The 11,460-nt window shown below is 32.6% G+C and overlaps 3 protein-coding genes across 3 annotated transcripts in view; 2 read left to right on the top strand and 1 right to left on the bottom strand.

Moving 5' to 3' along the window:
* Window positions 1-161: 161 nt before the first annotated feature.
* Window positions 162-1,605, top strand: amx (TM2 domain-containing protein 3 almondex). The gene is made up of 4 exons (XM_090110951.1): window positions 162-374; window positions 460-701; window positions 941-1,062; window positions 1,303-1,605. The coding sequence occupies exons 1-4, from the start codon at window positions 281-283 to the stop codon at window positions 1,580-1,582; spliced, it is 738 nt and encodes a 245-aa protein (XP_089967077.1). The 5' UTR covers window positions 162-280; the 3' UTR covers window positions 1,583-1,605.
* On the bottom strand, window positions 1,303-3,455 carry Irbp (Inverted repeat-binding protein). Its single transcript, XM_090110950.1, has one exon. The coding sequence runs from the start codon at window positions 3,362-3,364 to the stop codon at window positions 1,619-1,621; it is 1,746 nt and encodes a 581-aa protein (XP_089967076.1). The 5' UTR covers window positions 3,365-3,455; the 3' UTR covers window positions 1,303-1,618.
* Window positions 3,456-6,310: 2,855 nt separating this feature from the next.
* Window positions 6,311-11,460, top strand: part of Galphao (G protein alpha o subunit) — a 34,120-nt gene continuing 28,970 nt past the window's right edge. The window contains exon 1 of the mRNA XM_090110805.1: window positions 6,311-6,798. Coding sequence (XP_089966931.1) covers window positions 6,681-6,798 — 118 coding nt within the window. The 5' untranslated portion in view covers window positions 6,311-6,680. The remainder of the gene's footprint in view (window positions 6,799-11,460) is intronic.

The following is an 11,460-nucleotide window of genomic DNA, read 5'->3' as shown; positions in this document are numbered from 1 at the left end:
GAGGAAACCATTCGTCAGTCAACATTTTCTCATTTCATTCTATTTAATCTGTGACTTTATGTTATCTATGTGTTTGTCAATTTTGATTTTTGAACTACCAAGTTGTCAAAGTCAAAATTAAAATAATTGCAGAAGAGCGAAAGTGCAGAACAAGTAGTGCAGAAACAAAAAGTGGATAAAGTAATTTGTTGTTGAAATAGATAAATAACAACTAAATTTACTATACTAAAAATAAAACCACTGTCTTTATTTTCAATATGTAGAAATCTTGTCACTTAAAATGCCTCGGTGCCTACCTTTACGAATTTCAATTAGAGACAGTTTAGTTTTAATCCTTTTAGTTATTTTCAACACAATACACGTAACGGATATGGGTAAATTCCGTATAATAATATAATTCAAAGACTATTATAGTTAACAATCAACACGTTTACTTAATTTTATTATGATTACTTTTAGCAAACAATGAAATGGATATTCAAAGCAAACAAGGCAAGTCGAAGGAAGACACCAATAGTAAATTAGTGAATTTTAGTGGAAACGATGAATACCTGAAAAGCTGCCCCACTTCAGAAGAAGGCAATACATTAAATTGTTCAGATCTCAATTACCCTTGTTTGTCATGTGACCGAAATATTGATTGTGTTTATGGAGGAATGTACAACTACACATGTTTTGTGAAACCCAAAGTTATATGCAATGTGAGTAAAGCTATTTTATCAAATATTTTAAATTGGGTTCTTTAGCTTTTGTTATCATAATCTCAATTATCAATAGAGCACTTTTTAAACATTACACCACAGTGTGAGTCTTCACCAATATGTTTCCTTTTCTATTCACTATCATATTAATTTATATTTGTTATTATAAAAAAAAAGTAAGATTATTAAAAAAAATTGCAACACAGTAATTAAGACATTTATTGTGTATTGGTTTCCAGGGACCTAAATCCTTAAACAAAACTGCAATGTGTCGGTTCTGCTACCAAACTGATAAATGGGAACATAGATGTGATCAGAAAGCTAATTGCAATTCCTTAGCTTCACCTATGAAGTATTATTTGTAAGTTAAACTTCAGTATTACATCTCTTACATCATAATGGTATAAAAATATAAACTTTTAAAGCTATATTTTTTTTTTTTTTAATTTATAAGCAAATGAAGCATTGCTTATAAATTTAAAAGCATTGAAATGCTATTAAATTAAATATGAAATTCAACTTTTAAACTTAACAATTTATGATTTTATCTGTAACTTATTATAATCAGGGTATCCATAAACACCAGTGTTTTTGTTTACAGGACAAACTGCACAGTTTCTGATGATGTAATTTGCTTAGGAAAGAGAAAATTCTTAAAGAAAATCAGATGCTCTTGGACAGCTGGCACCAGATGGGGTACTGCTCTAGTGCTTGCTCTCACACTTGGAGGCTTTGGAGCTGATCGATTTTATTTAGGGCACTGGCAAGAGGGTATCGGGAAGCTGTTTAGTTTTGGTGGCCTTGGTGTTTGGACCCTAGTTGATGCTCTGCTAATCGGCATCCATCACCTCGGTCCAGCTGATGGATCTCTTTATATTTAGAGTTAATAAATGTTGAATGTAGATTCTGCGTTTTTTTTAACAAAACTCATAAACTAGCTCAATTAAATCAGCTTTTTTCAAACCAGTCAATGCAGGTAAATTGTAAATGTCTTTATATTGTAAGACCTGTTTCAACTGAGGTACTGTGTACTGGTGAACAGTCTTACTTGACAATCTGTGCTGGAGTAAGTCCTCATCTATGTCAGCAACTTTAGTCTTCTTACTGTTAGCGCCTGAACTTGTTGGAGCAGTTCTCTTAATGGTTAGAGCACCAAATGGTCCTAGCATTTCTTCAAATAAATCCTCCTTCAAGTTCTGGAACTTTGCTGAATTAGGTTTAGTGGTATCAAGAAATGGTTCCACATCCTCCTCTTCAAGAGCTATTGCTTCAATTGCTCTGTACTCTGATTGAAGCTTAGGATTCAAAAACATGTCTGGTTTGTAATCAAATTGAATAGCAGTCAATATGTCTTTCATCACAACTTTGTGAGCCTGTTCAACAGGCTCTTCGTCACCATCTTGTAAGTTTAAATCTCGCACATGCTCCACAAAAGGAATATGAATAACATCAAAACCAACTTCCACATCCAGGTCTAGTGGGTTCCTACATGGGTTTAAAGCTACAACAGTATGTCTTGCATTTACTCTAGTACATAAAATACAAATTGCAATCATATTCATATCAGAGCAAGCTTTATGCATTGCTTTAAAAGCTACTGTTGATCCTTCTATAATTTTTTCATTTGGATACAAGAAGTAACCCATTTTTAAAAACCATTTTTCCTTACAAATCATTTTTGCTGGTTTGAAACCCAGAAGTTTCATCATTGGTGGGCCAAATGGATTTTTAATAGTGTTCATTTCACTGCTTGTAAACTCAATTCTCTCACCACCATATTCTTGGTAGAATAAAACTTCAGATTTAAGTAGTGGTAATTCTTTAGGTGTTTCTGTATCTTCAGAATCAACACAGACTTTTGTTGTTTTAGTTAAACTTGATACAATAGCATTACTTTCTCTATCCAAATCAGCTTTTTTATGATAACTGTAACCAGCTTTTCTTATTAGAGAATAAATTCCTAAGCTAATAGAAAATCCATCTCCAATTTCAAAGGTAAGATTTGCTACAGCTAATCGCCTATGTGATTCTCTATACATAAGTTTCTCTATCTCCAAGGGATCAATTATAGGTGGTGGAAGAATAGGATCCTGTCCTTTATTTGCTTCCTTCATGAAATTAATATAAAATATATCTATATTGTATGTGTTCTCAGATATATTAAGTATCCTTATTTCTATATTAGAATCCACTAAATCTTTAACCCTCTTTAAAGTTGGAGTTTGATCAGTGTGCACAGGCGTTTTTATAAGCTGAGTAAGCATGATTATTTTGTGAGATGATATTTGCTTCTTACAGTTTGAAAATGATTTACTACAATGCCAGAGAACATCAGATAATTTTAAATCATTACACCTTTGCAATGAATCGAAATCAATGTCTCTTAACTTTTTGAAATCTGGCAAAGAAGGTAATGAAAGTGGTACAATTTCTTTCACATTTTGCGAATCTGTCAAACTATTAGTAGGATTATTTTCCTCGACTCCATAAAAGTAAACACCGATAAGTTGTGAACTTCCACTTCGCAGGTACTGTCTCAGAAGGCGGCAAGTTGCAACATGTGCAATCTCTACTATTTTCGCATCTTCTAATAAATTAATTAAAATGATTGTAGCTGGTACTCCACGCCACGTAGGCACTTCATATATTTCATCTGTATCCATAATTTCACATAAACTTTATTCCGGGTTTAAAAAGCGACTTTAATAAATATTTGAAATTTGTTTGTATTTGAAATTTGACATAACGAATCATGATTCATGACTGACTTTGACAAGAATTACTAGGAATCACATTTTTTTAATTTTTTACAATTACATGCCAAGAATACGAAGCAATCAGATTATTATGTTGCCAACATAATATAATGAACCTAGTTTATAAAATTAACGTAGGCTCTCTGTCTAGATATATTCAATAAATTAATATTTTGTTTATAATATTTAAATGTGTTTCCTTCATCTCGAATGTCCCATCGTATTTTAAATTTTGTACCTATTTACGCTACATTGTTCCCAATCAATCTATAAAAAAAAACAAAAACACCAGCGACGTTGCGACGCATTTTTCAGAAGAATGCAATAATTATTATAACGATTGAAATTTTATGTATTAATAATATTATGTGCATAAAGATGCTTTTTTTTATGAATTGAGTCTTAGTGCGCTAACTTGATTTCCACAGATAGAAAAAGTAGATAGAGAAAAGCCCACCAGCTCAATCACAACTTGTGTATCTTATTCATGTACCTGTTACTAAAAAGTTTTTGATGAATCATGTTATGCACACATTTCCATTAGCAATAATTACCATCCACTTAATATAATGTAATTTACTTTAAGTTAAATGAGACCCAGTACAACATATTTTTTTTTTTTTTACAGAATAGTACATAATATATTGATTTCAGAGGTAGGAAGTTAGTCTAGCGAAGTTATAACACTGTGTTAAAACATACTTTTGAAATATAGTATACATAGTCTTAATTACTATACATATAATTTTGTTAACAGAGCCTTCGCTGTGTTCGGGCGTGCGCAGTACGCTCGGTACAGGGAGCGTGCGTGAGTTGTCATTCGTTCGCGGATTCACGCCGCGTTGGCACCTCGATAAGTGCTAGCTAACGTCTTGGCATTGTCGTGTATCTGCCGGCAGGCAGCATTATTTAGGGCGCTAAACTTGGCGCCGATTCCCTAATAACTGATAGTGCACGCGTGCGCGACCGAGCGCGTGCGCGGCGCTACCGGCGCGCAACCACGAGCCGTGAGCATGCAAAGAGCACGGTGCTGCCGCGCGTAGCGAGCCAGGCCGTGCGCGCCATAGCCATGGGCTGCGCTTCTTCCGCCGAGGAGCGCGCTGCCCTTGCGCGAAGCAAGCAGATCGAGAAGAATCTAAAAGAAGATGGCATCCAAGCCGCCAAGGACATTAAGCTGTTACTTCTTGGTATGCAGCTTTGTCTTTCAATGTTTCAGGTGGTGCGCGCGCATCTCCCGCGCCCGCGTATGCTATATCGACTCTGGGAGAAGGCTACTGATGACGCACTTAAAACTGCTTGTTGCTTTGTTTAAATAAACGCACAACTTGTTACATACTTGTAAAAATAAAATAGGTTTACTCACACTAAATGAACACTTGGTTCTAATATTTTTTATTTTACTGCGTTGATAAGCTTTTCTTTTAGCCAAAAGGTATTTTAATAGAAAACATGACATGAAAATTCGTCTTTAAAAAAAAAAAAAAACTGTTACAGCTACAGGTTCTTTTTTTAACAAGAGTAACTACTTACTAATTTTCGATCTTCGGCTAGCATTGATATTTATTTGTTTGACACTATGCTTATTACAGCTCTACGATTATTTATTTGAAAACATATGATATCGTATGCATCACATGCATTATAATTCACGTATATACTTATACCAACTCATTGCCAAATAAAATTAAAAGCATTGTAATATAATTTATTATTTTCTTCACTACTACAAACTTTCTTTTGGTTTTAGTACTAACATAATATTTCACCAATCCTTAAATTGTAAATAAATCATAAGATATAAAAACCAAAATGATTTTTTTTACGTATCATCTATATAAACATTTTTTACGCTATCTTGGGACGTTAAATTAATAGAAAAGATATAATTATATTTCAATAAGTATTTTTCCAACATTTTCACGAATCTTAATTATCAATATTCTACAAATGAAAGATTTTTTTAACGAATCATGAACGAATCATTATAATTTTGGATTTGTTATTTATACAGGGTGTCCCAAAAAGTAGTGATGAACGGAAGCTGGGGGTAGAGTAGTAAATTTCTGGTAATTAAACACCTATTTATTGGTTTTAATTTGGTTTTAATGATCATCATGATAATAAAGTTTTTGCACTTACCACATTTAGATTTCAATTTTTCGATTGAAGCCTTGATTAAAATGAAATTTTAAGGGTAGCTACCTGATAGATAGAGCAAGTTTTTAAAAGCCAAATGGAAAACTTTTTTATGTGATTTTATTTTTTTATGGGCCCTTGAAGTTGTGAACATACTGGATAACTTTATCTTTCTTGGCATTTAATTCTTTTTTTTATTCCATTCAAAGATCTAACGATAGTAAATGTTACCATAATGAATTGGCCTATCTTTCAGCATAGCACACAAAAAAATCAAGCATCTAGCGCAATAATTGACGTCACCATGAGTGAAAATCTCATCGTACTCAGCGATAGATGAAAAATTGAAAAGAATGTCATAACTCCGAAGATACGAAAAATCGCATAACATACATGGGGGTGATTCGGATAGCCCTATAGGTCCTCTACCTCCCAGCTTCCGTTCTACTTTTTGGGACACCCTGTAATCTGTATACTGATATAATACTGAGATAACAGTTTCAACAATTTCATTGACCGTTCATATTTAAAAATCATTAAAGTTATGTTTATAAAATGTTTATAGCAATTATTAATTTCTGCAATCAATGAATCGGTTAAAAATTTGAATTTTATTAATTGAATTTTATTTTTGGTCCTTTTTGCATACACATCCGCTTTGACGCATGTGTGAGCGAGGTGGAGCGAAGTTATCCGAACGCAGCCGAATGTCAGTCGAGCGGGGCGCGGTCGCCGTCAGTCGTCACGGAGTGTAGCTGGTGCTTGTCATCTGGCCGCCATTATCTCATACGGATTCATAAAATCAATTAAAGTTTACGCTGTCGTTACGCGTTTCAGTGTCGTGTGGATTAAATAATTGTGAAAATCACGGGGCTGTGATTATTTCCATTGTGCAGTTACGTTTCGCTGAAGTATTGCTTAGTGGTACAGTTAGGTTACTGTGTTGAGTGTTAATACTGTGTAGGGTGGCTCCGGTTAGGCCGGGGCGGCAGGACGCGTGTAGAGCGTATGCAGAGGGAGCGGTGAGAGCGCGCCCGGCTCGGGAGTCGGGGCGGAAGGTGGTCTGGGCTAAGAAACAGCTGCCGACATGGGTTGCACTCAGTCGGCCGAAGAGCGAGCGGCGGCTGCCCGGAGTCGACAGATCGAAAGAAACTTGAAGGAAGATGGAATTCAGGCGTCCAAAGATATTAAGCTTTTGCTGCTAGGTATAGTTAATCGTTTCCAACCAAATCGACGCTGACCGCACCCATGCATTGAATTCACAATAGCGTTAAAAAGAACGTCAATAACCGTTGAGAAATAAGCTAGTATTCAATACGACTTCACGGTTCGTTTGCGTAAATATTGGCGATAGACGATTTATTGGCAACAAATAATAATATTTTGAATTGAGCATACATTAATTGTTAAAGAATATCACGGCTTTCTCCTACCTAATCAGTATGCCGGCGTGAGTCTATTCCGCGTTAAAATGAAAGTGTATTGGCATAATAATTAGGAAATTACAGACATGTAATTGTTTTATTATTTCTGTGTTCGATATAGATTGTACTTGTTTAGGTAGATGTTTTTCAAAAATACTTACCCTTATTTCATGAAATCAGTTTTTAGGTTGAATATTGATAAAATTACAAATTTCAATCTCTAAGTAAACATAATATCCAAACATGGATGCAATTTTGTCAACTATCAAGTTTTTTAAAATTAGCACCAAATTAAACTGATATAAAGTGACAAATATAAGGTAATAACAAATTCTATATAAAATTAAGCTCTATAAAATAATTATATACCTACACACCATTTATTGGTGTGCATATTGAGATATAGATCTACCTTAAAAAACATAGCAATGCACAAAAGAACATACATAAGTACATAAACAATACAACAAAAAATAACATCAAACAGTTTATCAATATTTGTGTTTAATTAAAATCAGTCAATACATTAGCAATCAATTAATGTTAATTAAAACAATCTCTAATCAAAACATGTATAATAATATATTTGATAGATAAAAGTAATCAATCATAAATCATAATCTATTGAGTTGTGTGAATTTATGATTATTGTTGCAGTTAACAATGTGTTCTAAATACTTCTAATTAATACCTTTAAAAAAAACCATTTTCCTTTTGTCAATATAAAAGAAAATGTTTCAAAAACGAAACAATGCGACATGAAATATTACAATACAACATACTTTGATCGGAGCAATAATGTTCAAAATCTTATGATAATACTGTAGTATCTTTGCAGATAAAGTACAAGCAAAATTTTTATCTACTACTTCTTCTTTAAAATTCTAATAATTCATTTTTCAATATTGCATTATGATTCAAATAACTATGTTAATATTTATTACATATATGAATGAGGAAACTTACCACAAAGAAACTAGAAGTTTGTTAGGTGTTTTGAAATATTAGTTAGTTTTCTTAACCTTTCTGTGTAAAGATTACGATGAAATAATGAACTAAACATTCTTAAAGTAATTTAATAATAATTCTTGTTTTCCTTAATAAGTAAATTGGGACTTGTTTAAATCGCTATATTGTGGCATATTTCTCATACTAGCTTTCCGCCTGCGGCTTCGCTCGCGTTTTCAAATTAAAACCCCTTCCCGTAGGATTTCCGTTATGAAACCTATCCTATGTCCTTTCTAGGGTATCAAAATATCTCTATACCAAATTTCATGCAAATTGGTTCAGTAGTTAAGGCGTGAGTGAGTAACAGACAGACAGACAGAGTTACTTTCGCATTTATAATATTAGTATGGATTTTCTTAATAACTTGATATTAACTTGATGAAATTAATTTGAGTATAGACATATAACTTGATACTGGTTTTTAATTAGTTAAGTGGACTATTTGTAACAGGAAAATAGAAATAGGGGCAGTAAAATCCACCCTTTTCATAATAAGCACATAATGCATTAAGCTCATTCAACATTAGTCATTAAAATGCATTTAATTATGATATTCATATGTAATTTTAAGTATGTTATTACATATTTATTTGCTTTGTTTATATTTTTTATTCTTTCCAATAAGATGAAATATGTAATACCTCACTGGTTTACAACTACAATTTATGAAGAAAAATTTGTAAAAGTAATAAAGTAGAGAGAAATGCAAATTTGCATCTAATTCTAATTCCAGAGATTGCCACCATCATAATTTTACTCAAATTATTTTTAAAAATCTTTACTGATTCATGTAAGAACAGAAACTTATATAATTAAATCTTCATTACAAAACTGAAATTCGCAACTTATTCAGTCTAAAAAGTATGCCAAGGTTTTAATTAAATGATAAAATGTATGTTGTTATTAACTCTAAAAACTTATAAAGCTTAATCCCCTGGTAAACTTTTGTAAATCAATATTTATTATCTGTGCACTTTAAGCTCATAAAAGTATTCTTTAATATATAAACTTATTGGTTGTGGTTTTAGTTTTGTCATGACCAATGAAATGAGAAATTTCTCCAAACATAAGTTCAATAATATTATTGAACAACTGTTTGTGAATGGTTAGTCATTATATCCTTTTGAAATATGACTCAAACTTTGGTTTTTATATTAATACATTGACCTATAGTCCTCATATTTTTATTGATATCTTACATTTATCTGTTTATCTTAACTTGCCTTTTCAAAGAATGTTGCAGTCTGATAAAGAAGAAACTAAAATATTTATGAATAAAAATATCTTGACACAGGTTAGCAAGAAGAAGAAGATTCAAAATTAATCAAAAGTGTTAAAAAATAATAACCTTTGACACAGTTAAACCAATTGTGTCCATTATAGATAGAGACGAACACTTTAATTCACAATATCTTAATTCTTTGAATCTTTATGCTATTTCTTTTGATAGAAGTATGGAAATCATAAATATTTTTCTCTGTATTAACTGTTTGTTATTTAATATCACATTGTCCTGGATGCTGAACAATACTATAACATGTTTCTAGGGAATTCTTGGAACATTGTTGATAAAATTGATTGATGTGTGCAATAAATGGGAAACTGTATTTGATTCACTTATGCTAATATGTATGTAATCTATTTTTGTTTGATGATGGTTACAATTTATGAGAAATTGGTATATCTATGAATTAAAATGCTACACAAGAAGATATTTTTTTTGATACATAGGCTTTTTAAATTTAAAATTTATAATACTTGTGTAAATCAAAAATAAATACATAGGCTTTATTCAATGGATTCATTCACATTAATTTAATTGAATGCAAGGAAACTGTTTTCTGTAAAAATAATGCATTGCCAGTTTTTCTTAAACACGTGATCTTTACTCTTCGCAAAGATAACTGTGCTCCTGTAAAACTAAACGGTACTCAACTTCCCCACTGTGATACTGTCAAGTACTTGGGCATGCATCTAGATCGTCGACTTACCTGGAAAGAAGACATTAAAAAAAAAAGGGACGAAATAAATTTAAAATACAGAGGACTCCACTGGCTTCTAGGTCGAAACTCAAAACTGTCCATGAACAACAAACTCCTCATTTATAAAACAGTCCTTAAACCAATATGGACATACGGACTGCAACTTTGGGGTGCAAGCTGTAACTCTAATATAATGATAATGCAACGAGTTCAAAACTATATTCTCAAGCAATTATCAGGTGCTCCCTGGTTCATCAGAACAGAAGAGGTCCACACTTTCTTGAACATACCAACCATCAAAGAGGAAATATGTACGCAACATTTTTCATACAAAGTGCGATTGGGAAAACATCCAAACCCTCTTGCTACAAAACTGCTTGAACCTGAAAACGTGCGTCGTCTCAAAAAGCGACGAGACATTTTTGACTAGTCAACACTGCCGGCTACCAAGCCCGATAAAATAAAGGGTGGACTCCGATGGGAGCAGCATCCTTCCTGCCATACGCGCCTTCAACATATCCGCTTATAGTCTAGCGACTGATCGCAGATATAATAATAATAATAAAAAAAAAAAGTTTTTCTTAAAATCCGACCAAATTTTTTATGCAATGTTCAAAGATCAACAAAGGCTCCTTAAATAGCTTGTGACAATATGTATCAACATAACTGAATAATTTTTGTTATCTAAGTGATCAGGCAAAAATGTTCTGTTAACAATAAGTCTGAACTTTTCTAATGTCAGTTCTATAGCTGGTTACATGTCTTGTGATTTTAAATATTGCTATACATACTGATAACATTATGTAGCTATTCAAGCGCCATTCAGATGTACAGTTCATTGTTACAATTGCAATATTAAATCAGACTGGTTGTCTCAATGTAGGTGATACGTGGTGCGAGAGGTCAGAGATCGGACGTTTGCGCCGAGTCAATTAGATACAGCCCAGGGTCACTGTGACCAGATCTATATTGGAGAGATATCAGTACAAAATGTTTGATAGCAAAAAAGATGCCCGAAAAATACGTGTCACAGATGTGCAATTTTAATTGATTGATTAATTTATATACATATCACAAAATTTTTGTTTGGCGATCCAACTCGGAATATTGTAAATTCGTATGCGAGATAAACGATTATTTCAAAATCCTACTCCACGATTTTGGTACCACTTTCGTGCTGAAGTCGATTATTATGAATTGAAATGAACAACGTAACTGATGATGTATATTAAAATGTGCAGTAATTGAAATCTTGTAAAATAATACTCGGAAAACGTATAAATTAACAAATTACGTAAATACTTACCCGTCGTCTAAGCTTAGATTTTAGAAGATGCATTTGGTGTGAAATGTTTCGTTTACATTTATTTGGCAATTAACTGTTTTTATATCATTGGCCGTTTTAACAGCGGCTGCGTAAACATTTTAGCCTAAACTCTGTATGATTTACAGG

The sequence above is a fragment of the Colias eurytheme genome, chromosome 16 (assembly GCF_061535395.1).
Source record: "Colias eurytheme isolate Ceu_HAF_F1 chromosome 16, ilColEury1 Martin Lab GWU primary, whole genome shotgun sequence".
In the NCBI taxonomy this organism is placed as follows: domain Eukaryota; kingdom Metazoa; phylum Arthropoda; class Insecta; order Lepidoptera; family Pieridae; genus Colias; species Colias eurytheme.
The sequence above is the reverse complement of the archived record's forward strand: the minus strand, read 5'-3'. Positions and strand labels throughout refer to the sequence as shown.

Excerpts from the sequence above, each read along its gene's own strand:
- amx (XM_090110951.1), top strand. The coding sequence starts at position 281 with ATGCCTCGGTGCCTACCTTTACGAATTTCAATTAGAGACAGTTTAGTT. Across the intron at positions 702-940 it reads AACCCAAAGTTATATGCAAT|GGACCTAAATCCTTAAACAA; the intron begins GTGAGTAAAGCT and ends ATTGGTTTCCAG. Across the intron at positions 1,063-1,302 it reads TCACCTATGAAGTATTATTT|GACAAACTGCACAGTTTCTG; the intron begins GTAAGTTAAACT and ends TTTTGTTTACAG.
- Irbp (XM_090110950.1), bottom strand. The coding sequence starts at position 3,364 with ATGGATACAGATGAAATATATGAAGTGCCTACGTGGCGTGGAGTACCA.